Source organism: Ambystoma mexicanum, chromosome 6q (genome assembly GCF_040938575.1).
Source record: "Ambystoma mexicanum isolate Mex_15411 chromosome 6q, UKY_AmexF1_1, whole genome shotgun sequence".
Lineage (NCBI taxonomy): Eukaryota > Metazoa > Chordata > Amphibia > Caudata > Ambystomatidae > Ambystoma > Ambystoma mexicanum.
Window position 1 is genome coordinate 1,073,342,794 of NC_090937.1, and position 26,499 is coordinate 1,073,369,292.

Genomic DNA, 26,499 nt, shown 5'->3' on the forward strand with positions numbered 1-26,499 from the left:
CCACCTTTCGTACACCTTGCCTCAGAAGACCAATGTCACATTTAATCTCATCTATTTGTGACTCCATTGATGCACTAAGGGCCGCTATCGACTCTGTATTTTATTCTGTCATTCGCTCCTCCCATTGCTACCGCCTGGCCCTCTCGACAGGCTGCACCCCTGGGTCTGATAAATCTACCGCATGGATCTCAATCTCATTCCTCAAGACCTAGTCGCTCTACCTACTCTCACCAACTCTCCATACCTCGTTTCAAACGCACCAAAGCTGGGCGTGCCAGCTTCCCAGTCATATCAGCAAAAAATTGGAACAACCTTCCACTTTCCTTAAGATCTGAACCATCATTCTGGGTGTTTCCCGGAAACAACTCAAGACATTGCTGTTCTCAGACCACAATCTCCAAGCATAATTACAAACTTTACATCTAAGCACTGTCTTAAAAAACACTTACCATGTCTGCAATGTGTAACCAACTGTATTCATATGTAACCAACACCTTGATGCCTTTGGGCCTAGTGCGCTTAACAAATGTCAAAATAAATAAATAAATGGTCTCCCTTCTTTGCGAAGGCTTCCATCTTCATCTGCCTTGGCTGCGCTGTTTTTCTTTTCATGTCCAGCATATGTCTACCAGGCTTCTGTATGGGCCCCTGCCTGTACGACCACCTCCCGAAATCGTCCCCTCCGGCACCAACAATATAGCGTACACCTGCCGTCGTCACTCTTCCAGGTCCTGGCCGTATCCACTCCGTCCCCCAGCGACACAGTCCGTGCATGGTTCTACTCAACCAATCTCAGGGAGGCTACAGTCTGGGGCTCTAAGTCACCCTCCAGCACCTGGACTCCCCCCACAGTTACCAGACCAAACCGCTGTACCACCTAGCCTCTTAAAACAAGTCATCTCCTGTGGCACAACACACAGTCCACCGGTGACCCCTCTGGCTGCCGCACTCTAGCTGCACAGATCTCTTGCAGGGGCCCTCCATGATCTGTTCCGCAGCTATCCGCTTCCACTTTTTTATCATGCCTGGTTTGTAGGGCTCTGCTCCAGGCGCACCCTGCCTCCAGCACTCCTTCAGCCTGCACCTCGGGCAGCCTCCTGGTTTTCCACCGCCAACACATCGGTGATGGTCTGCCAACTCTACTCCCACCATTCTAGGTGGCCACTGTCATACCCTCTGCCATGGAGTGTAGAATATAAGTGTGTCTTGCTGTAACACATCCCTTTCCCACTATCCATGCCCACTTCCAAGCTCCAGTCACAACGCACAGTGGCCCACCGAGCACAAGAAAGAGCGCTGCATGGTCTCTGAAGTATCATCACTGTAGTGAGTGCACCATCCACTACTACTCCTTCTCTTGTCAATGCATTGGAGATAGCCCAGACAGTCCGAAAGGCAGAACAAACATAACCGTAAACCTCCCCCCCCAAAGCCCAGCAACCCCAACAGTCGACCGGCAACGCACAGCATGCTCAGACGCAGCCGCTTCTCACGCTCAACCTGCTGCCAGCACCCCAGCTTTTTAGGTCAGCACGCAGCAGCCAGATACCTCCAAACTGGTATCCTAAAGTTCAGTTCAACAGGGGATATCACCATCCTTAGACAAAGCACAAACTTCGCAAGGTAGTGTGCTCTCGCTCCTTAAACCATCTCTGCCACAGAGTAATGCAGCGTGTGGGGGGAGTACCCCACCAGAACAGTCTCTTCTTCAATGTGCCAAGCTGCGCTCCATGCGTCGGTCAGAGGTGGCCAACCAGACATCACGTGATATGATATGATATGATAAGGCATTTGTAACGCGCCTATACACAGGTGTTTCAAGGCGCGACGAGGCAGGGAGGGGGGAACAAGGGGAAGACAGACAACGATCCTACTAGGCCAGGTGTCATTCAGATCGCGCAAGTGCAGGGGGAGGGGGAGGGGAGAGGTGCATGGGGAAGGGGAGGGGGGAAGTGCAGTACAAGGTAAGTAGAATAAATAAATAAAAGGGCCAGCTGGTGGCAAGTGCAAGGTAAGTGCAGAACAAGTGCTTGGAAGGGGGGGCTGTAGGGATACAGAGACAGTCCCGCAGTGCAAGTGGAGAGTGGCTGGGCCAAGGACCGAGGTCGGTGAGAGTGGCCCAGTTGCAGATTCAGTGCAGTTTCAGCGAAGAATTAGCAGGGGAGAGGGAGAGAGAAAGCAGAAGCAAAGAGGAAGGTTTTGAGGTGCTTCCGGAACCGGAGATGGTTCTCCTCAAGTTTCAGGGGGGCAGGAAGGCTGTTCCAGAGGGAGGCCCCTGCCGCGGAGAGAGATCTACCCCCAGCTCGTTGCTTCGAGAAGCGGCTGACCCTGAGGGAGTTGGAGACGGATGAGCGAAGGGCTCGGGAAGGAAGATATTTAGGAAGAGAGAGTTGAAGGTATTTAGGCCCCAGGCCCCAGAAGGCCTTGTGGACAATGCAGAGGGTTTTGAACTTTATCCTCGCAGCCACTGGGAGCCAGTGTAGAGATTTCAGTCCTGGAGAGATACGGTCCCTGGGCTTGAGGCCAAGGACAAGTCTCGCAGTTCTGTTCTGGATGAGTTGCAGAGGGCGGAGTGTGGAGGCAGGCAGATTAAGATAAAGGCTGTTACAGTAGTCCAGTTTTGAGAGAACCAGGGCTCGGGAGACAGCGAGCTTCTGGGGGAAGGAGAGGAAGGGAAGAATACCTCTGAGGAGGTGCAGCTGGTAGTGTGACTTCTTAGAGACGTCAGATATATGAGGAGAGAAGGAGAGTGTGGAGTCGAAGATAACCCCAAGGTTTTTTGCCTTGCAGGTAGGAGCAGGAAGAGGGCCAAGAGAGGCCGGCCAGAGAGCTGCAGGGAAGGAGGGAGTGGGTGTGCCGATGAGCAGAATCTCAGTCTTACTGGCATTAAGGCAGAGGTCATTGGCGGCACACCATTCCTGGATAGCAGACAGACAGTCAGAGATGAGGGAGGGAGAGGAGGAGGCCGAGGGTAGCCTGAAAATGAGCTGGGTATCGTCCGCATAGCACTGAAAGTTGGGGCAGAGAGCGGCTATGCGGTGGGCAAGGAGTGCCAGATACTGGTTGAACAGCCAGGGGGAGAGATTAGATCCCTGGGGGACACCACAGGTGGAGAAAAAGATGTCAGAGAGGAAGGACCCGAGTTGGACCTGCGAGGGTCGATTGGAGAGGAAAGAGGTCAGCTGTCCACGTGTCCACCGCTGCCAGCTGTCCACATGGTCAGATCTGCATTGCCCACAATTCCACCCGCAATGCCTCACTAATCTTCAAGCGTAGCCACCTTCAACATGTCCATCCATGTGTCCATCCAAGTGTGTGCTTCTTTGGGGTTTTCAAAGAAGAGAGACCTGCCGATGTGTAACACCTTGAGTCTGGCAGGATAAATGAGCATATGCTTAAGTCCAGCTCTCTGCAGTTGCTCCTTCGTGGGGGTAATTTGGGCTCTGCGCCTTTGTATCTTGGGTGTGTAGTCAGCGTATTTGGCCAGTTTGGCGGATGCTTTTTGGATAACGCCCCCTTCTCTCAAGAATGCCAGGATCCTTTCCCTATCTTTGTAGTTCATAATTCTGGTGATATTTGGTGGGGGGGTTAGATTCAGAGATCTATGTGCACGCTCAACTATAAAGCCCTTTGTTAGTTTCCCCGGGCCCACTTACTGTAGGAGCATATTCTTAACAAAAAACATGGGGTCAGTTCCCTCAGCCTCCTGCGGCAGGCCCAGTATCCGTATGTTGTTTCTTCTGGCCCTGCCTTCTGCATCTTCGGTGTGATATCCAGCACCTTCACCTTCTGCTTCAGATCTTTATCATCCAACTGTATGCTTCAGATGTTTGCAGTGTTTTCATCTACCTGTTTTTCTACACTGGCCATCCTGTCGGCCAGGGTACGGACATCTTGCCTGCATCAATTGTGGCTTCCAAGCATGTCTGTAAAGCAGCAATGGTCTGGAGGACCTGCTGCTCTCCCCCTACATGTTGTTCATGAGGTTTAGGCGCCTGCACAGACCTTTCACCTGGCAGTGTTGCTGTTTTATTCTCACCACTTCATGTATAGGCCACCATTTTGGTCTGCTTGGCCTTCTCTCTTTTGTGTCTATTAGGCATAACCCCTGCATTTGTCCATTTGCCCTCCTTGCCAATTGGCACTCTTTTGCTCGTTCCTTCGCTGCACCTTGTTTCCTCACAAGCAATGAATTGGCATGAGACAGTATTTCAAATGGCAAACTTGGCCGCAGTTTTATTTCCATAACAACAGAATTATTGTACACATTTGTGAACTCCAGTATGTAGGTGTGGCGCTTGCTCCGTGTCGGACCTCACCTGCTTCCCCCTATACCTTTGTATAGTTTCCATCGTAGGCCCCCAACTCCCCCCACCCTTTGTGCCTGAGCCTATCCTGCCCATGCAGGTGTCCGTCGGTGGGGAGAGCGCCGTTTCTTTTTGGGGGAAGCTGAGCCTTAGTTGTAACCACCAGACGCCCCCGCCGTTAGGCCCCCAAGAGGCGCTGGTCCGGAAGAGCGAAGACCCATTCCGGTTTCCTTCTGGCTCATCCGGAGTCTATCATTGGTGCTTGGTCGCCCAAACACCGCCTTACACCATCCTGACCGTCCTGCGACAGCGACGTCCAGGTGTCATCCTCATTCCCTGCCCTTTCGTGGGTGGGTGGGTTGAAAACGAAATCCTTCCTCATGGCACGGCGTGTCTGCAGGGTCCTGCTGCAGGAGCTGGATGTCTCTGCTGCCTGACCCTGCCGGTTAAAAAGGGGCTCGCCCCGCCCCTTTCCTTTGTTTTGCCCTTCGCGGGCTTCGGGGTGTTTTGGCGCCCCCCGCATCCTCCCCTTTCCCAGGGAGAGGGGAACAAGTTGGGAGAGGACCCTGCAGAGGTTACCATGCTGCCTCCTCTATTTTCTTTGTGTCTTTCCGTCGACAGCGGCATAACCCCTGCATTTGTCCATTTGCCCTCCTTGCCAATTAGCACTCTTTTGCTCGTTCCTTCGCTGCACCTTGTTTCCTCACAAGCAATGAATTGGCATAAGACAGTATTTCAAATGGCAAACTTGGCCGCAGTTTTATTTCCATAACAACAGAATTATTGTACACATTTTGTGAACTCCAGTCTGTAGGTGTGGTGCTTGCTCCGTGTCGGACCTCACCTGCTTCCCCCTATACCTTTGTATAGTTTCCATCGTAGGCCCCCAACTCCCCCCACCCTTTGTGCCTGAGCCTATCCTGTCCATGCAGGTATCCGTGGGTGGGGAGAGCGCTGTTTCTTTTTGGGGGAAGTTGAGCCTTAGTTGTTACCACCAGACGCCCCCGCCGTTAGGCCCCCAAGAGGCGCTGGTCCAGAAGAGCGAAGACCCATTCCGGTTTCCTTCTGGCTCATCCGGAGTCTATCATTTGTGCTTGGTCGCCCAAACACCGCCACGCCACTAGGTGGGTTACCGCCCACCGTGGCTCCCCTTCTTCCTGTTTCCTTTTACAGCTCCAACAATTTAGTACCTGTGTTCCAGCAAAAGAGTTCCATCCCCAATGCGGACAGATGTACGCCATCCTTCAAGCAATACTCTGGGGTTTTTTAAGTTGATCAGGCCATGTCTGATTTGTTGGAAGCCTCTGCCCTTGCAGAGCTTTGCCATGGCACCATTCAGTTTTTCCTCGATCTTTCGACTGATGTGTGGCTCTCGGCCCCCCTCCATTCCGCCCTGGGAATCACCTCTGACCACACGATCTCCGTTTCGCCCGGCTGTGCTGATACCTCCTGCACAGAGAACATTATGAGACCCCACTCACCAAGTTGATCAAATCGTTCCCGCCCAAGTGGATTACCAGCCCATCTGGTTTTTGCTGCTTACCCAGCAATTTTTCCAGCAGCCCCTGTAGCTGCGCCCATTTCATCCCTGTCACCCCGTGCAACTGAATTCAGAATTCGCCGGCCGTCAGCTCCTCCTGCTGCGGTGTCCAGCTCGCTTTGGCCCTTGCCATAAACAAATGCCCCACTACCCAACCATGCGTCTCCTCCTTCTTTGCAATGCTGGTAATGAGAAGTAGGGGAAAGGGCATGTTAAATCACATTTTTCCCGGTCTGCTATATCCAGACGCCCCTGCCGTTTAGGCTCCCAAGAGGCGCTGGTCAAGAGAAGAGTAAGACCCTTTCGGTTTACTAAATTGAGCTTTTATTCCCTTGTTTTAGCACTTCAAACCAACTATGCCTTCTGCCCCCCTTCTCTCGTTCCTGCCCCTTGCGTCCTCCTCTGCCTTGCTGAATTTTTACAATGCTACTTTCCCCACGAATCATGATCACTGCAACCTGCTTACTCACCCCAGAGGGATAAAGGCTGAGTCGGTTTTGTTGCCATGTTAAGTTACCGTCACACTCCCAGTGCCAATGATGTACCCCACTCCATTGTTAAGACGCCATACCCTAGAGAATGATGCCTCACCCAATTTACCTTGTAGATTCGGCAATGCCTGCCACGTGGCCCCTGGGCACCCCTTTGCTAATCATGTTATCCCCCGGGTCAACTGTCACTATACCATGTTACCAAGGCCACAGCTCCCCAGCCCTAGTCTCAGCATTAATACCTTCTCCATTGACCTTGGCCCGCTGAAAGTCTGCGCCTACCTTGCTGACCTGCTTGATCAAACCTGCTCCGGAAGCCAACCTTGAGCCTCCAAATGTCTTTCTTGCCACCCTATTTCAGCAAAAGAGGCCCTTCTAGTACGGGTCTCGAACCACAGTCGTTTTGCAAGCCAGACACCTCACCACTGCACTATTTAACCTGATGAAAATTATAAACAAGTGAAGTTGAAATGTCCCATTTTGATACTGCGAGTTTCAGGGAAAACAATTGTATTGGTTTGTGGAGGTTAACAATGCACACCTTTTAATGTTTTCAAAAACACTATTAGACGAAGATATCCTCTCTTGGTTTTGTGTGAGTATGGATTTTCTGAAAGGCAAATGCCATTCGTCCCGTTTAATTTGGGTGTTTATGCAAAGCCCATAAATGAAATGTGCATATTTCACCTTGACATGCTACTTTCTGGCGATGTTACATCCCATTGTATTTGTTGATGAGTCCCCCCACTTTAATTATTAGGACTCGAACCCGGCTGCAAACTGCACTGCTGTGTGCCTAAACTGGGCACAGCCACATCACCTTCACCACTGTTGCCTGCCCCCTTATTCTATGGAACGGTGCCGTTATACTTCCACTGGTTGTGATTCCGCCCCTTCCGTGTAAGAGCGCCCTCACCATGGTTTTACCACTGTGCTATCACCCCAAACTCCCCCTAAGAACCAGTGCCCCAAGAGGCCGTGCTTGCATGTTCCATGGACCACATTTCTGCCCCATAGGGCTCTATGGGAATGGGGAAGGCGCTAATTACGGCACCGCAATTTTGCGGTGCCGTAATTAGCTCCGAGGTCCCTTTGCGGGTTGGATTTTAACGCCTGCAAAAAGCAGGCGTTAAATCCCCCAACCCGCAAAGGGACCTCGTAGTAAGGCGGTAAGGATTTACCGGTACCGGTATTTTACCGGTACCGGTAAATCCTTACCGCCATCCGTGTAATGAGGCCCTTTATATTCCCTTCCTCAACCTCCTTTTCTTACCCAACCGTAAATCAGGCCAACCCATCTCTTCCCAGGAGACCCGTTTCCAGGACGGGCGCCTTGTCATTCTGTCATACTACACCATCATTTCCAGGAACCCTGCTTGTCATTATTGGCACCTTGTAATGCAGCGCTGGCACAAAAGGTTCACACAAAATGGTTACCGTAACCTGTCCCAAACTTGACAAAACCTGGTGTTTCGGGCGTGCTTGTGGTGCGCAACCGCATTCCCCTTCCGAAAGCCTAAAAAGTTGTCCTTTGTGCTCTTTGCGCTTACACCCATTACCTGGCGGGATACCTGCTAAATACTTCCTCGTATCCCCAGCCCCCTGCCTTCTGAAACTAGCCACTTGCCTGTGTGCGGGTCTTGTGCCCAGCCCCCAGCTGCTGCCCCATGCCTCCACCCATGCTCTGGTACCAATGGCCAAAGTGGCTTTCTTGTATAAATAAGCGTGTTATAATTTTTTTAATTTTTTTTTTTACATTTATTTAATTTATTTATTTATTGTGATATAGTTTAAATTATAAACTTTACACAAAGCAAAAGAAATAAATATCATAAAATTAGAATATACAGTAAAAAACAAAGATAAAATATCATCTTCATGAGTCCAATGTTGACCATACAGTTATCTATAATACATATATTAATATACAATTGTTCAGTCCCTACAATTATTTAGAGTGTTATGTCCAGTCTGACTTCAATCCTCAGCCAGATAGTATACAATGCTGTCAACAAACGCATGCTGTTAGAATTAATACAATGGTTCCAAAAAAGATCATCCTTAATATACTCATTGTCGAAGACATATTTATCCAACAGGGGTTTGAATGTGCTGGCCATCTCAGTGCATTCGGTTAGAAGATGCTTTGCCGTTTCCAACAAATCTAGAACTTTACATAAACGCCATGTTCGCAAAGAAATAGCTATCTTGGCTTTTCTTCCCATAACAGTCAGCGTAGGCAGTTGATCCAGTCTAAGCAACAAGATAAACCGTCGGAGTCTGACTGATGGACATATGTTGAGGTATCTCTGTGGTTTCTTAAAATCATAAAGTCTATGTTGAACGAATTTGTAGCTTCTCAACTTCCCTAGATGCTCAAAATTTTCAATCCAGTCCCAGAGATCTATACGTTTACACAGATCCCTTTGAGCTTTCTCTGAGTAACCCCCCTCCTTATTTTGCCACCCAATTTCAGAATACAGTTTAGTCATTTGGTCAATAGTTGTGGTACTCGATTTCTCCCTGGCCATTTCTTGATGGACTGCTGTTAGTAGACCATTACTGGTATCACGAGTCATTTTTAGATAGATTGATGCTCGCTTCTTCAGTACGAGTGCCTTAAGAGAAATCAAGCCCAATTCTAATCTTATTATAGCCATTGGTATACAAGTCGCAAGGCCGAGGATACTACGCCAAAATTTTCCTTCGATCACCTGTAGCCAGCCTAGATCCATCTCCGATAGGGATTCTAAGCCATAGATTATGGCCGGAGAGAAAGCCTGTATATACAGCTGCCGAATACCCCACAGCGTAAAACCACACTGCTTAATGATGAACCTGTGGAACAGGGCCGTCAATTGGGCCGCTCTAATTACGCGCACCTGTTTACAGGCCACATAATCGCCAGTTGTTTCAAAGTCTATACCCAAGTACAGATATTGGGGAACGTAGGTAATATTCACCAAACCTACCTTAAGTGATACACGTGATACTCTCTTTTTTGTGTATCTCATAACCTTTGTTTTCCCCAAATGAATACTCAGGCCATTGACCTCTGCATATTCCCAGAGGGCCGCCGCAGATCTGCGTATTCCACTGATGGTATAGTCGAAAATCACCAGATTGTCGGCATAAACCAGGACAGGGCAAGAGGCTTTGCTAATTTTTGGCGGGCAATTTTTTACGGCGGCTATTACTTCGGGAATGTCAAACACATATAAATTGTATATTAGGGGCGCTGTAACACAGCCTTGCTTAACACCCTTGTTTTGTGTAATGTTAGCAGTTGTGTGCCCTTCTTGATCTAGTTTCAATTTTACTGTGTTATTTTGATGTAGTAGTCTCAGATAATATATAAGACCTTTCGGACAGCCCATTAGATTTAGTTTCCACCATAGACGGCTTCTGGGAATAGAATCAAAGGCTGCCGCAAAGTCTATATATAAAGCATATAGAGGAGGGGCCCTCGTTCTTAAGGCTCTAGTTCGTAGGATATCCATGATCATAATGTTTTGGGAGGTCGAATAACCCTGTCTAAACCCACTCTGGAATTTGGACAATACACCAGAATCCTCAGCCCATGTTTGTAGTTCTTTTAATAATAATGAGGCAAATATTTTCCCTGTGGCATCTAGCATTGAGAGCAATCTGTAATTACTAGGGTCAAGTCTATTTCCTTTTTTAAACACAGGGATCAATATTGCCTTTTGCCAAGAACTAGGTATTTTACCAGTTTTTAGAATTTTCCTGAATAATGTACTCAATAGGCTGGCCCAAAAAGTGGGATGCGATTTAATAACAATATTGGATAGTCCATTAGGTCCTGGTGCTCGTGATGATTTTATCTCTTTTATTTTATTAAAAATAGATTCATATGATATGTCAAACGGAGCTACTGTTGGAGGACTATCCAATACTGGTAGGTTATTGTCCTCCGCCTGCCGGTTTTCCAAGAACTTTTCCCAGACTCTGGTTTCAATGGGATTGGTCAGTGTCCCCTTTTGTGGGTCACGTGCCTCATTCAACAGGGACCAGATGTCACGAGTATTCCCTTCACATATGGTCTTCACTGTTTTTTGCCAGGCCAGTAATCGGTCTGCTCTTCTTTTGGCTTTAATAGCCGCTCTGTATCTGTGTTTAATCCCTCTGACTGTTACGTAATATCTTTCCCCATGGGCCATATCTTTTTTTGCCTTACGGAGCTTAGCTCTTAGCGCTCTTTTCATGTCTCTAATTGCTTTGTCATAGGGCATTCTTTTTTTACTTTCCGTACTTATCATTAACCCCACTGATGACGATGCATGCCTTTCTGAAAAAGCCAGAACCCAGTCCTCTATATCTTCAATTGACAGCTCTTTAAAATTAGGCAACTTTCTGTCATCTGCCATTCCCAGGGCCTCAGTTGCCAAAGAGATATTTTTATCAGACCAAGAGATCCTAGTACCGGATTTATTAGTTTTTATCATGCCTATGTTACTAGGCGGAGGCAACTCTCCGGGAATACTAATCTCACATTTCAATGCGGCATGATCGCTCCATTCATTAGTGATCACTGTCATGTCCATCACCAATTGTTGGAGCCTAGGGCACACAAAAATATAATCCAGTGCACTATATGAGATCCCATTTGACCATGTGTGGTGACCAGGGTAATCGCTAGCTCTTCTGCCATTGAGCATCTTCATGTCCCAGGACTCAAACAAGTAATCCCAAGCCCCCCCCCTCAGGGTCTCTTTTATTGTGTATCATAACCCCGCTTTTTTCTAGTCTGGGATTCGACATTTTACGCACATAACCTGACATATGGCAATTGAAGTCACCAACAACAAGTACTCCTGAGTTTCTAGCTGTATACAGCCACTCTGCCAATAGCTCTTGAAGTGAGTCCTGTAGTTGTTCGCTTAACTTTGCCCCAGGAGGGTTATATAGACTCACCAGCAAAAAAGAGCCCCTGGGGTTCTTGAGATCCGGAATTACTTCGACTGCTATCATATTGCATTCAAACTTGCGGTCAATCTGTCTCGAACCCATAGTGTTGGCCACCCCAATGGTGAAACCACCATAGGGCCGACCTTTTTCACCCCTCTTTGCTGCCGCATGATATAATGCATAGCCATCCAACAATAAGGGATCTATAGCCCATGTCTCTTGTAAACGAAAACAATTGCATTTATCCAGTAACTTTATTGAACCCTCCGGGGATAGTAGGTGAGTAAAGCCACGGCAGTTCCAAGACAGTATCGTTAGATCTCATTGATTAGTAATGATCTCAGGAAGCGCGTCCGCTAACCATTTTAGGACTTGTTGAACTTCAGATGCCACAATCTTCTTACCCTTAGGTAAGCTTGGATAATCTGCTGTTACTGGGACCATATCTTCTACTATAGGCCAATCTGGCTCAACTTCATTAAGATCAGCATCAATTTCGACGTCTACTGCTTTTAGCTCCTCTTTATAGTTCCTTAACAAATCTGCTGTAGCCAGGAACTTGCAGTGTAACGCAGATACTTTGGAGTTAGGGCCTTTTAGGGTTCGAAAAATACAAAATCGTCAGATTTAAGGACCCGCAATTGTGGGACAGAGTCTAATCTTGTCAAAAAGTCTGAACGCGATAGCCATTTACTATTTTTGCTATGATATAAATTCTTTATCAGACATATCCTGTTTCCCCTCGTCTCCCCTTTGGTTTCCTTGACAGCCGCTGCCGATATTTCCAGGTTTTCTGGGTCCTTAGGCGTTTCCATTACATCCTCTAATTCAGGCTCTCCATTGTATTCCTCGTCCAACTCTATACTCATTATCTCCACTTCAGACTCCTTGTCAGCCACTTGTGCGGGAAGCAGCCAGCTGGTAAAATAACCCTCTTTGGTCGCCTTCCGTTTCTTGGCTCTTGCCACTCTTTTCCTACTTTTTTTGGTAAGTAGTCCCGTCTTTCTCTGTTCTTGCACTGGTCGTGCCCTAGTACCACCTCTTTTGCCCTTTCCAGCCCTTTTAGCTAATCTCTGTTGTTTTCGTGAAAAAAGAGGGTTAGGGCTAGGCACGTCCTGCTCAGCTTCCAGGCTATCTTGCTCTTCGATTTCATTGGCAATAAAAATTGCTTCTGATAAATTGGCTTCAGCCTCTTCAACTGCCATCTGTCTTCCTTTATTTTCCATAGCAGTCGACTCCGTATTAGCCAATATTCGCCCGGACATTTTAAGCAGAATCAGAATTAAGCGCAAACTGTAATGATGCTACTGACGCCTGGATTTCCGCTATTTCAGAGGCCCCTGGAAAGGACTTGTCCTGGGACTCAACTTCCACATCGGGGACATCCTCTGTGGAAACCATTGCTAGATTAGGTGAAATTGACAGTCTGTCTGAGCCGGGGCCCACCACAATTGATCCTAAAGGTGAGGTTGTGGTTCTATCCATTTGTATGCCACTGTTGATGCTCCTACTAACCGGATGTTTAAACATAGATCTAATAATGAGTTGTTGTCTATGTCCTCGAAGTCTATCGATGTTAAGGCCTCATTACCACAATGAGCTGGTATGTCTTCTTCAATAGCAGTGGAGTTCATTTCGCCAACTACATTCAATGGAAAGAATTCCGTAATCACACCTTGTTTTATGGGAGGCGTCTTCATTACTTTCTTTTTTTACCTAATTTTTTCCATTGCAGTCTCCTTATTGGCAAGGGTCTGGTTTGCAATTTTCACCTTAGGTTTCCTTAGGTTATATGTGGTGTGTGCCCGTTCTATTCCTGCTTGCATTAAGGTAGGAAGTTGTTGGTCTCTTTTTGTTATGGCAAAACGTTTTCAGTCCACACAAGGATCAAAAGCACAAGGCCAACAGTCTCCTAGTGGGGATATTACAACTATAGGTACTTCTGCCTATATGGATGAGACCGTCTGTATATGTAGCCCTCTGTTTGAATTCATGGGTGGTACAGTGTTCCTTCTTTATAAAGACTTAACAAACTCCTTATCGCCTCCACCTCTTAACACAGATAACAAGAGGAAAGGCAACAAGGCTCCAGAAGAGCCCCACCGAGGCGCTACACCACCAACCAACGCCGCCAGCTGGTGAGTCAATCCCAAGGCACTCCAATGTACTCCAATGTACACCACCGTGGCGCACAAAGGCAGCCGGGTTCACCCACAAATCCTCTCAGATCACGCTGAGAGTACCACTCATCTGTGGTCACCCGCCACCAGCAGCCACCAGCAGCCTTGTTAGCCCGAGGCTGGTAGCCCGAGGCTGCCTGCCTGCCTGCCTGCCTGCTTACCCCCAGTACCTTCACGCTGGCAGATTCGGCGGGGCTCACACGATCCGCAGCCTACTGGAAGTCAGCTGGCGGCCTCTCTCTCCAGCTGCCTCCAATGCTGCCGTTGCTCCGCACCTGGACGCGACACGCCTTGGGCAGCCCGCGCAGGGACCGAAATTCGCTGTCAGCCTCACTCGCCCGCTGCCCAGCCACAGGTGCTCCACTCTCCAGGCCCGTCTCACAACCTGCATCCCGATCGAAGGATCCGAGGAAAGGACCTGCAGCCGTTTCTCGCACACTCTCGCGTCAAGCCGCACCTCGCGAAAGCCTCACGTGAGTCGTACTATGCACTGTGCGACTGTGAGACTCGTAAACAGAGGCCGCTTCCGACGCTTGGAAACATTATCGCGTTATAATTGACATGACCTCCTGCAGTACAGAGTCACTGAAACTCGTGTTATAGGCGCCTTAAAACAGCCTGACCTCTGGCTTCTCAGTGCCGCTGAAATACTTATGTATATGCGCGTTATAAACAATTGATATGTCCTCTGGCTTCGCCCCGGATCAATGAAGCACGTTGTGTACCCGCGTTATAAAAAAGCCTTGTTGCATTGTATACATCCATTCGCTGGTTCCGGCTGCGTGTTCCAATTCGCTGCCCCGCTTGTACTGCATTAAAATTTTGCCCACGAAACTGGTGTGCCGAGCCCGCCTTGCATTGCCCTGCGTGCAACCATGGGCCCACCTTACAATGCCCCCCCTGGGTATTGCGCCTTTGTTACAAAACGCCCCGCGTCCTCACTGTCGTCTTCTCTCCCTGACCCACTAAACATTGTTATGCTTTGCGCTATAAATGCCGCTTCACTCACCTCGTGCCATGGACACCTGTGCATACCCTTGTGCCTAGTCGCGCTATACCAATTTATAACTTACAATGAAAACCCTTGCGCATACCCACGTTGAATTGCCGCCCCATAGTGCGGGTATGGAGCCTGCCCAGGGCTTATGGTTGCCTACCTCAGTTTGATATCTTGATCTGATCTAATCTACCCGGGATGAAGCCATCTCTGTATTCCCGTGGCATGGTTGCGAGCAACACAAGCCCCTCCTTTCAACCCTGTGTGCTGTGCTGGGCTGGGCTTAGACGCTTCATCCGTCCTCCAGTTGCGCCCCTCTTATGCAGTACTATTATGGCATTGCATGGAAAAGGTCCAGCCCTTAGCTACGCCAAAGCCCAACCTGCAGGCTTTGTCAATGCTTGTTGTTGATGCATTCGGGGATTCAGACCTATAAAGCCTGCACAGCCCAATCCAGCAGACTGCAGCAGTCAGGCACCCCGCGTCTCGTGCAGCCCAGAGCAGTTTCCTCTCTCAGCCGGCCTCCGTCAGCGACCCAATCTGCCCGAATCTCTGCTCGATGCACCAGCTACTTCCCGAGTGTGTCCACGAGAGGATGCAGCAGGAGCTCCTCTTAGGCCGCCCAGGTCTGCACAGCCTCGTACTCTGGTCCAAGCTCAGTCCCGCGGCAGCTATCAACAGAGCCCCCTCTGACAATTGCTCTGGAGCTCGTGGTGGTCGCTATTTTGCCAGCGACCACTGCAGGATCAATATCTCTGTCGTTACGCTGATCAGCAATGCCAGCTCCAGTCCGCACAGTCCTGTTCACTGCCGGGTGTTTGTCGTCTATTCCAGGGGTCAGAATTTATGTTCAGATAACAGGCTAATCTTTGAAGGATCCAGCAGGAGCACACTGCAAACCCGTCTTTACAGCATGGTTGCATGGCAGCTGGCCATTCCCCTCTGATCCCCATAGTTTTGGAGAGTGTGAGCGAGGGGAGGCATTTCATCATCCTAGCCCTTCCATTCTGGCCTTGCAGGGGTTGGTTACCTCTTTTCTACCAGATGGCAATTGGAAAATCCAAAATCCCACTGTACCACTTCTGTAGGGCTTAAAAAACAGACAATTTCCTAAGAATAAGCTGTTTCCAACTAGCACTTAAAGTTGCGTCCGCTTTGCAAGCCTAATCAAAGCACTTGAAGCTTTTCAGGAAGTGGTAAGCTCAACACAACACAGCGCTCAGCCCTTGTCAACTCCACAGTTTTTGCAGTTTCTCCACATAGACTTTACCATAAGTTTAGCAGATGCTACTTCGGGGCTTAGAAGGCAGCAATCAGTACATCCAAGAGAAGATATAAGAAGATATTTCAGAAACGTAAGGCTTGGATTCTCATCTTTTGAGGAGACTGTCCCCTCATGGGATCATTCGTTTTTCGTCCAGGCTTTGCAGGATCATTTTTTATGTAATTATACATTTAAGTACTTTGCAATGTAGAAAAAAGGTTATCAAATATACACTCAATGAAACAGTTTACACATTATGGCATTACATAATGTGACAGAAGAGCATAAGGCAAAACGAGAAAATATATCTGATATTGATGTGAAACTGTTGCCTATTTCTATCTCCTCATTGTGATATACATTTTTTAATCTGCCCAGATGTCCCCCCGACTGCACTTTGGGGACACTAAGGAGGCATGTACCTCTTTTATGTAGTTGGGCCAGACTAAGACCCTCAACCATGAATATAATGTGGTGGCCAATCCATGTAAAGATATGTTTAAGTATACAGCGTCTAGTCATCAAAAAGCCTAGGTTAATAAACCTCAGTTTAACAACAGAAGCTTTACCCAGGTTGCCAAGGAGGCCTTATGCTGAAACACTTGGTAAAGAGATAACCAAGACTACGAAAAACGTGTCACATACTCACGTCCAGAATTCGCCTAGAGCAGGGCAAGACCAGATCATATGCATGTAGCTTGCCTCTTGCAACAGCCCTCATAGTCTGAATCAAAGCTCCTAATTCTTGGGTGGCATAATGGAGTCGGATAAGGATTTTAAATTGTATGAGGTGGAATCTGGAATTAAAGAGAAGCGTTTTAGTAAGTTAGTATGTTTTTGCTACTGCTTGTCTGTGAATTCTGTACCCAGATCTTGGTTCTACTTAATATACACCCCCATAGAACGCACTGAACCAGGTTGTATAAGGTAGTGATGACCTACCTCCACCCAACAGAGTGTTATATGAATAAAAGGGAGAGATGGAGGCTCAGAGGGGCACTCACACCATTTGAATTCTAATGCAGCTCACATTCAATGGTATTGGAAAACAGTCATGCCTTCAGCAATCACCTTGTTTCTAATGTGATCCAGTGATTCAAACAAGCCCAAGCCCTTTGCGTAATGTGCACATTCCAGTATGTTCCCAGGACACTGGAATTGCTTTATCTTTGGTGAGAGCAGTATCAGAGAGGATGCGAAATGGGCGATCCTTGTTATATGGTACAGTGATGCACAACCTACAAAACAGATCATGCCATGCATCCAGTAAAACCCCAACAGATTTAAAGGGCCCCAGATATGTGTACTGTGCTGACAACCACTGCCCTTAAATCTAGTTGGCCTGAAATGAGTTGCTCTTCTTTTACATGCGGTAGAGCAGAGTCAGTGTCATACCAAAAAGAGACGAACAGAGAGTACAGCTCTAGATCTGGTGCCTGTAGACCACCTAGCGAAAAAGGCCTGGCCATGACAATCCAGTTTATTTGTACTGCTAAAGGGCTCCAAACAAATTCAGATATTTCCCTCATAATGTTGGTAAAGAATGCCAGGTTGGCCCAAATTGACACATTGTGGAAAAACAAGAGTAATTTGGGCAGCACCACCATTTTACCCAAGGCAATTCTTATCATCATAGACATAGGAATATTGACCACAATATCAATAGTAGTCTATAAGAGTATGCCAATAAGCTGTCCGCACAGTGAGTTATGTGTCCTTGATATATAATTATATATATAAGCAGGTATATAATTAAATCTGTAAACCAGAGTAACAGATGCACATTCTGGGAAACCAGAATGGTTGGTGTAAATGAGAATGATTTTGAGTTGGCCCATTAATACCAAAGCAAAATGTCTTGCATAGTAGGGTCTAAATTAACATACAGGTCCATCAACATATAAAATGAGATGATCTTAGGAGAACCCCTGAGTGAACTCCACTGAGTGCACGCATCAACATTATCAGATCTGCTAGTGGCTCTATTATGAGCATGTGAAGAAGTGGTGATACAGGGATGCCCTGCCTCAAGCCTCTACCAAGCTCCATGAAAGCTAGCAGGGTGCTATTGATGGAACCTCCAGCAGTAGATTAAGTATGTAACACCTTGATACATGACAAATTCCCGTTTCTCCATCACTCAGAACAGAAAGCTTCAGAAGACTGAGTCACATGCCTTCTCAACATTGGTGGCCAATGCGCAAATCTCTGGATTAATCTGGCAAATAATATTGGACACTCTGCCTGTGGAGAATCAGTGGCATGGACTGGCCAGGTCGAATTCCAGACTGATATAGAAGGCCCAGATGCGGCATATATGGCCACATATGAGATGCCAAGACCCCAGTGAAGATATTATCATCAATACTGAAAAGGGATAGCAGGTGATTGGACCCACACTCCTCTGCTGGCTTATACAGTTTTAGAAGTAAGTTGATTACTGCTTTCCTGTGAGAAGATGGAGGAGTCCCTGTCATGACTGCTTACGGCCACAGCTTTAGGGGACATGAGGCTAATAAGGCACACTATTCTTCATAAGATTCAGAAACCTAGCCATTGGGTCCAAGAGCATTGCTACAGAGAGGTTCATCTATGGCTGGAGCAGGGGCAAGGAGGTGAATGGAGAGCTGAGGGGAGCAGAGGCATTGGAGTAGGGGTCTGGAGACCAGGAGTTCAGTTTGGAGGGAGGAGAGACCAGGAGGGGACAAAGAGTGGGAGGAGGAGGTAAGATCTGGAGTGCAGTATAAGGCACAAATAGGAGATACTGCAAGGAGTGAAAAAGGAAAATCAGGAGTGGAGTGGTGCAAGATAATACAAGAAGTAAGGAGGAAGTAAAACCGGATTGGAGTGGTGAGAGGCAATACCAGAGGGAAGAAAGATGGTAAATAAATATGGTGGAGGAAGGAGAGAGAGGAGTGGTGAGAACATCTGGATGCGATAATCCTGACACCTAACAGAGTTTGAAACCCCTTCGAAAAATCCAGAGGGAGGGAGATAGAGAAGGCTAGGGCATGTAGATCATCCCTTAGAGGTATCAAACAAGTAGATAGTAGGTGTTACCTGGCACTCGTAATACATCTCTTTACCATAGTCAGGGTTAGGGACACCTGGCCTAGGGTGGAGGGAACCCACCTGGAGGTTAAGACGATATTAGGGATCCCTTTAATCTGGCCGACCCCAACCTTCCTGAGAAACTTGTTACAAACCTCAATAAATTGACACTCTTATCCCCCCTTTTCACCTTTATCTCTCTCCCCTCTTGTCCCCCTTCATACTTCTCTTTTCCTGCCCTGTTCCCTCTTATGGTTCCTCCCCTTCTCTTGCTTCTTTACTCTATTTCCCATTCTGTACCCCTCTTCCTTCTCCCTCTTCTCCCCCTCCTTTTCCTGTTCATCCTCATAGGCAAATTGTTCCACATACTGTTTTACTGGTTTTACTCATGTTTTACTTTTACTGTTATCATCTTCTATGTATTCTTGTTGTTAAATTGTAAAGCGCTTTGGAGTAAAGCGCTATATAAAAACAATAAATACAAATACAAATATCCTTGTCTGTGGACTTTTATCTGTGACAGCATGTAAAGGCATTTCTTGCATTCAACATTTATGCCCTTTCAAATCTTTTTTCTTTGACGTGAAAGAGCAATGCAGGTTATAACAGCTTTACAGACCCCTCCCTCAGGACGTACGAGGCATATCGCCCAAGGAGGGAAGGTCACAAAAATGCCCAAACTGCAGTGGCAGATGCTATGTAAAAAAAAGGTTTATTAGGCAACAATTACCTGTGTGCCAAGTGCAACAAGGGATGTTACCAAGCGAAGCAGCTCTGGGACCCATGTAATTGTTGCCATAAGCCCTTTTGTAAACCTCTTGGGCGCTAATAGTTTAAAAAATATATATTTTCATTTGATGAAGATGTTTGTGGGTGAGAGTCTTCTTTCATGAAAGAAAACCTGCCCAAAGAAAGTGAGGGCATTTTCCCTTTCCATTTTTGCCTAAGGGTGGGGGGATGGGTTGATGAGCTGGGTAAGTGGATGAGTGGGTGGCAAGTGTGGTGTTGTAATGGCTGTCTTGCCCCTGAGTGGAATTCTACCTGGTAGAATTCCATTCTTGCTCTGATGTCAAGTTTACATCCATGCATGCTTCTACATTCTAGGGGTGGCGGTTGAGAACTTGAAGTGAAGAAGTGTGGGTTTTTGTGTGTGCTCGTGTGTATGTTCTGCGTGCGTGTCCTTGTGTGTGCTGCTGTGTTTGGGATCAGTGTGCATGGATCTTTTCTTGTGTCTGTTGCAGGTAAAGGGGGGAGAAGTGTTGTAATGGCTGTCTTGCCCCTGAGTGGAATTCTACGTGGTAGAATTCCACTCTTGCTCTGATGTCATGTTTACATCCATGCATGCTTCTACATTCTGGGGGTGGCGGTTGAGAACTTGAAGTGAAGAAGTTTTGTGTAGGTTAAGCACTGCTGGGCTCAGGCTGGTTACCATTAAAGGATCTTCACTTACCTGCAGTGTGTGGTTCCTTATTACATGCGGCAGCCAATCAAACTTGGAACGCAGGCCTTTTACCAGCAAATTAGACCTGTGTTCCCAGATTCCTGATTGGCAGAGGTAGCCACCACAAGTGTTAACATCATGATATGAAATGACTAAAAGTCCTTGGCTTACCATGTGAAATCTTTTCCAGAAAGAACAACATGCTTTTTAATAGTAATTTTGAAAGAGAAGAACAAAGGATTCTTACCACTAGCGCAGTGTTGTTTCCTACTGTTCGTACACGTCACAGAGTTTTCCCCTTTATCAGACTGAGGGGATTGCCTTGAAGTCTTGGGACCAAGAATTGCATCCAGTTCGCTAAAAAACCTCATTGTTCTGTTTGTATCCCCTGACATGTGAGCCTTTTTTGTCATCTTGTACTCATATTTGAGATTTTTGTACTTTGTCCGGCACTGTTTCCAATCTCTATCTATTCCATGCTTCTGAAGTAAGGAAGCAATATGTTCGAAAATGATTTTGTTTCTCACTGTTCCTTCAAGCTGCCTCTGGATGTTCTTATCAGACCACGCTTGGATCAGAGTTCTGACTTCATCAACTGTCCAGTGTCTTCCACTTTCAGCGAATGCAGGGGGATTGGAGACCTGATGATCCTGTGTTCCCCGATTTGGCTTTGAAAATTCTGAAGCTATATGTGGGAAGATGTGAAAGAATAAGGTTGCAGAGTCATAAATAAAGGACTAACCCTACATAACATGAAGGATGCCATATTATGCCTTAATAAGATAACTTTAATTAAAGAGGAAAAAGTTAAGACATTTCTACCTTTGACCACCTGTAAAAAGTAAAGTTATTTGAATCATACTCGACTTATAGCAGAATTAACATTTATTTTATATTAGGTGAGGCAGGTGTAGTAACCTAGCATATGTGGGAGAGGCTATTGGAGTGATGTACAAAGACAGCAACCTGAAATTCCTTACTCCTTTAAGCCTCATCATAAGCCTTAATAAATATGCCTTTGGGTACATATGTTTATCTCAATAATTACATTTAAATTGCAGGGCCTCTACCTAAGATTCATTTAAGGATGGATAAAGCATCACAGTTACTCAGATATTGAGAGTGTTGGGGTATTATGTTGTCTATCACCCACAAATGCGCCCACCCCATTAGTGTCTCCTGCTTGACTATCTTTCCTCAATATGTCATCCTTAACATATAACACACTGATCCCTTCTATGGTTCTCATCATTTAGCCACCCCATCTGTTGTCCTAAGCCATCTTCTCAAACAACACCTACCTACTCTCTGCCTGTCGCCCAATCGCTATCGTTCTTCCCGCTCCCCATTGACCACCTCATCTGTTATCTCACACCCTGCTGACTTCCATCTATTGCCACCCCACCTTCCTACCCCACAGCACACCATGCATCATCAAACCCTGCCCCACCCAACCTCCGCCTGTTGTACCACCCCCACTCATCAACTCCCAATCTGTCTTCCCAACACCGCTTTGCTGTCCCAAACCACCCACAGTGACAAAGTAACATGTCAGAGGCTGCACAATGGGACTGGGGTGAGCTTGGTGGCCACATGCCACTACCCGCTCCATGGTTTAGAGCACAGAGGAGGCAAATGAAGGATCCCCAAAGAGCCCCAGTCTATCAGCAGCCTTAAATCCATCATTTCCTTCCTAGTTACTCACAGTGCCTGGTCATCCCAGAATAGTATTACTTGAAAGGCAGTGAAAAGCTTCCTGAGAAGTAGCTATCTCAAACGCTGTGATTCACTGATTAGCTCTGAAGGGATGAGAGAACCTGTGTGGGGTGGTCATTCCCAAGAGAATAGAGGTGGGCTATATAGTCCACTGATGGTTGTGCAGTGGAAAGATATAATAACCTCTGCCATAGTCATGAAAACCCTTTTGTTATATAAGGAGGTGACCCTTGCAGACGTTACGATCCCCAGAAAGTCCAGGCAAGAGAATGTGAAGGACTTTCAAGAAAACAAAAATAATATCATTTAAACACAGCTCAGACACTGTTTTGCTTTACAAAGATGGAACACCAGGGCCTTGACGGTATCTGTGGAGCACAGTATAGGGAAACAGAAACTGATTTGGACAACTGCAGTAATCGACAGGTGTCTTACATGCACAGGTTCTACCTCCACCCATAACAAGATTGGGAAGGCCCAAGCAGATTGGAGGCAACTCGGAAGACACTCGGAACACACCTGCTTCCCACAAATGCAACCTGAGCCATTTTAATCCAATATGGCATCTGAACTTAATAAAATCTTGGTGTTCAGACACACTCCGGCCCCACTCACAGATGACAATTAGCTGACAGCTTTCTAGTTCCCTACAGCAAGCACCAATCACAGCATTTTGTTACCAGTGGCAACTAGTTGAAACATATTAATCACTGAACCAACTAGTGGGATGGAATTCCCTTCCCTTCTAACACACTTCCTCCTCCCTCGCCTCCCCCTTTCATCCACTTTCCTCCTTCCAACCTCCCTATCTCCTCCCGTGCTCGTAATCTAGGTGTTCTATTTGACTCCTCTCTCACCTTTTCACAACACATTTCACTTACCTCCCGCTCCTGCCGATACCACCTCTACAACATTCGCAAAATCCGTCCCTCCCTCACATTCCATGCGACCAAACTCCTTATCTCCTCTCTCATCTTTTCCCAACTCTTCTACTGCTCCTCCTTTAGCTTTGGACTTCCTGCATCTCAGCTTGCCCCCCCTTAAATCCATTTACCACTCCGCTGTTCGTACCCTTTGTCTCCTTACCTTCCGTGACTCCATCTCCTCCTCGCTCTCTCACCTTCGCTGGCTACCTTTCCACTTACAGCTAAAATGTTGCTTTCTCTGCCTTGTTTTCAAATCCCTACATGGACTTGCTCCTCCTTATCTCTCTTTCCTTCTCACCTTTTACTCCCCCTCTCGCTCTCTTAGTTCTGCTGACCATTTCCTCCTCACTGTACCTCCTTCCCCCTGTGCTTCCTCCCGGTTCCGCTCCTTCCAACTCCTTGCTCCTCTTCACTGGAACTCACTCCTCCTCTCAATCCGCTCTTTCACGACCCTCCCCTCATTTCGCACTTCCCTTAAATCCCTTCTCCTCCATTCTCCACCTTGAAGGTCTCCCCTGTCCTCTCTCCCTCCCCCCTTCTTTCCCTCTTCTAACTCCTCTCTCCCCACTCCTATTTCACTCTCTCTCCCTTCCATTTTTCACTCGTTCTATCCTTCTCTTGACCCCCCTCACCAATCCTACTCCCACTCCACTTCCCCTCCCGCTCAGTTAATTGCTCTTTGCACTGTTTTATTGTCGAATGATTCATGATGTAATTTTTGCTCCCAATGTTTGTTGTTGTTCTCTGTATTAGTTGTTCCATTGTACAGTGCCTTGGTGTAAGGCGCTCTATAAATAAACAAATCAATCAATCAATCAATATTGGTGGTTAAAAGGGAGCATGAGAAAAGAAGGATGATGGAAGTTAGGAATTGGAGGTGAGAAAAGAGAGGAAGTGCATGGTGGAGCGGAGAGGAGAAAAATGGTAGAGAGGTGACGAAAGAGGTGATGGAGCAGGAGAGGAGATGTGTGAATAAGGGGTTAACAACAAGAGGGAGAAGAGGAGGTAAAGGAGAAGGAGAAGAGCCATCTGGAAGAGAAGGACAACATAACCAAAAAGGCAGAGGAAACGAGGTGAACAAGAGGAGCGCCAGTAGAGAAGAAAGGAGAGGAGGTGATGGACTTGAGAGGGAGTAGTTAGGAGGAGATTAGAAGCAAACAACATCAGCAGAGGGGTGGAGAAGAGGTGGCAAAACGGAAGTCGGGGGGGCAGCCAGGAGAGGAGAGTGAGGAGAAGCTGGAAACCAGGACCTGAAAGGAGGAATCTAGAGAAGGAGAGGGCTAGTGGAGGAAGAAGACAGTACATTGCAAAGCATCAAGAGGGAGAGCAAGGTGAGAGAGGGCTGGTCAAGGCCCAAGGCAACAGGGAAGCTCCTAGCTTGGTGGGGTGTTGTCTCAAGGAGGTCTTAAACAGCTAGAAGAAGATTAAGCTCAATAATCCTAAACTCTCAGAGAGCCTAGATGACCAAAGACACCATGGGAGGTAGTGTCTGTATTTCTTTAAGGTGAAGAGTGACATCCTGTCAACAACTATGAAAGGCAAGCATGCATCTACAACTGCCAAGATAGAAGTGTCGGACACATATAACCACGAGGCTAAGGACAATGTTCTTCCAAACAGGAAGGCAGAGTCCAAGGGAGAGATGGGAGGACTGAAGGCCATGATTCTACAGAGTAGGCTGATTGATATTGTTTTGTTTCGTTTCTGTCCAGCAGCCTTACATGTTCATAAACCATTTGTTTTCAGCTGTATGATAAACACCCTTGAAGGTTACAACTTGGCTGCGAATCATCTGTTGATCCCTCGTCCTGTGACAAAGCAAGACTGCGTTAATGATCATGGGCACTTAGGTACGACTGAATAAACTTGACACCAGGTACTCTTCTTTCAGCATTGACAGCAACATAGTCAATGTATCCAAAGAGATAAAAACACTAGGGGTCTACCTCGACTCAACTTTATCACTAAAAAAACAAGTCAGCAGTGTGGCGTCCTCCACAGCTTACACAAACAAACTGATCAACAGCTGTAAATTGTACTTATCTACAAGTAGTTGCTTAACATTAGCCAGAGCACTTGCATTGTCTAAATTAGACTACTGCAACACACTGTTCCTAGGATCCTCGGAACACAACCTAAATAGACTCCAGGTACTGCAGAATAACTCACTGAGAGCAGCACTCAGTCTACCCAGATCTTGCCGTATCTCCACTCACAGACACAACGCCAACTGATTGCCCATTTGTGACAGAATCACACTAAGCACCCTGGCCATCACGCACAAATGCCTCACAAACACAGCCCCTAAATATCTGTCTGATAAAATCTGCAAACACCAACCCTCACATACCACCAGATCGTCTCACTCTCAAAACCTTGTGGTTCTAAGGTTCAACCTAAAAACAGCTGGAGGAGCCAGCTTCCCAGTCGAAGCTGCCAAACGTTGGAACTCTATTCCCATCCCTCTCAAACAAGAACCCTCCTTCCTCACCTTCAAAGCTAGAATTAAAAATGGCTGAGCAACAAGCCCTTACATTAATATGTTACCGTTTTTGCTTATCTGACTACTGCTTATTTATGCTATGACACAATGTCGCCTGTTGTCTGACCCATCTGTAACCATGGTCCCAATCTCTGTCTCTATATTTGCTGTCATTGTATATTGCCTCACCATGTATGTAACCTCTAGGTTTTTCAAGCGCCCAGTTACCCTAGGGTTCAGTGTGCAATATAAATAATAAACAAATACAAAAAAAACACGCCCCATCTTTCATTCACCATAGTTTGTTGTCCTCCACCATCCGCCGTCATATGTTATCCCACACCTTTGTGCTTATGAGACTCTAAGGCTTTGCAGCATACTAAAAGGATGTGCTGCCTTTGATAACAGGGTGCATAAAGAACATGGAGTTGGTTCACCTCCATTTTAGTAGTACAAAGATACTGTCAAAGCAAATTGGGATAGTATCAGTGACTGGCTCTCTATTTTTTGTTCTCTATTAAGCCATTTTATCCGGTACATATCTGGTACGAGTAAGTGGAAATATGACTGGCACGAGTTGGTAAACCACGATTATATGATCATTAAAATATCAATATCATGTGCTTCAATGTAGCCATTAATCGCCACTGCATTCTTAATGGCTGACCTGGCATTAATTAGAGCTACTTTGTGGGTCAAACCAACCAGAGCCGTAGTAAAAATAGTAGACGCTACCGTTTTTCGAATAATATTAGCACCTTTGGTTTTGTTCAGAGTGCAAAGTGACAAGAAACCTTGACTCATGCCCCTAAAAAGAAGTAGGGCATCTCGCGAATACAAGTAGCTCATCCTAAGAATAGTATACCGTGAAGCAACACTAAATACTCTGTCAAAAACAGCTAATGTGCCTAACAACTTACCGATATGAGAATTACTAGCGTTTTTTGAGTACACACGTACGCCACGGACCGGCTTCACGATGTGGCGCTGGCACTGTTGCGCCCGTTGGAAAGGAAATACCCAAGGGAACTACAAGTTCACCTGGGAATTGTAGTGCGATAAGAACGCCTTCTATTTCGAAAGGAGTAGTACGCGGTTCAAGCTACATGCTGCAATGAAATATTCAATTAAGGCAGAATTGAGGAGCAAAGTTCTAATTTACATATTAGGCGGTT

At 46.8% G+C, this 26,499-nt stretch overlaps 1 protein-coding gene across 6 annotated transcripts in view; it reads right to left on the bottom strand.

The window, feature by feature from the left end:
* PAICS (phosphoribosylaminoimidazole carboxylase and phosphoribosylaminoimidazolesuccinocarboxamide synthase) overlaps positions 1 to 26,499 on the bottom strand; it is a 1,368,496-nt gene that overhangs the window by 675,530 nt on the left and 666,467 nt on the right. For all 6 annotated transcript variants that reach the window (XM_069631608.1, XM_069631609.1, XM_069631606.1 and 3 more), the window contains one exon: positions 20,448 to 20,885. In XM_069631608.1, coding sequence (XP_069487709.1) covers positions 20,448 to 20,885 — 438 coding nt within the window. The remainder of the gene's footprint in view (positions 1 to 20,447; positions 20,886 to 26,499) is intronic.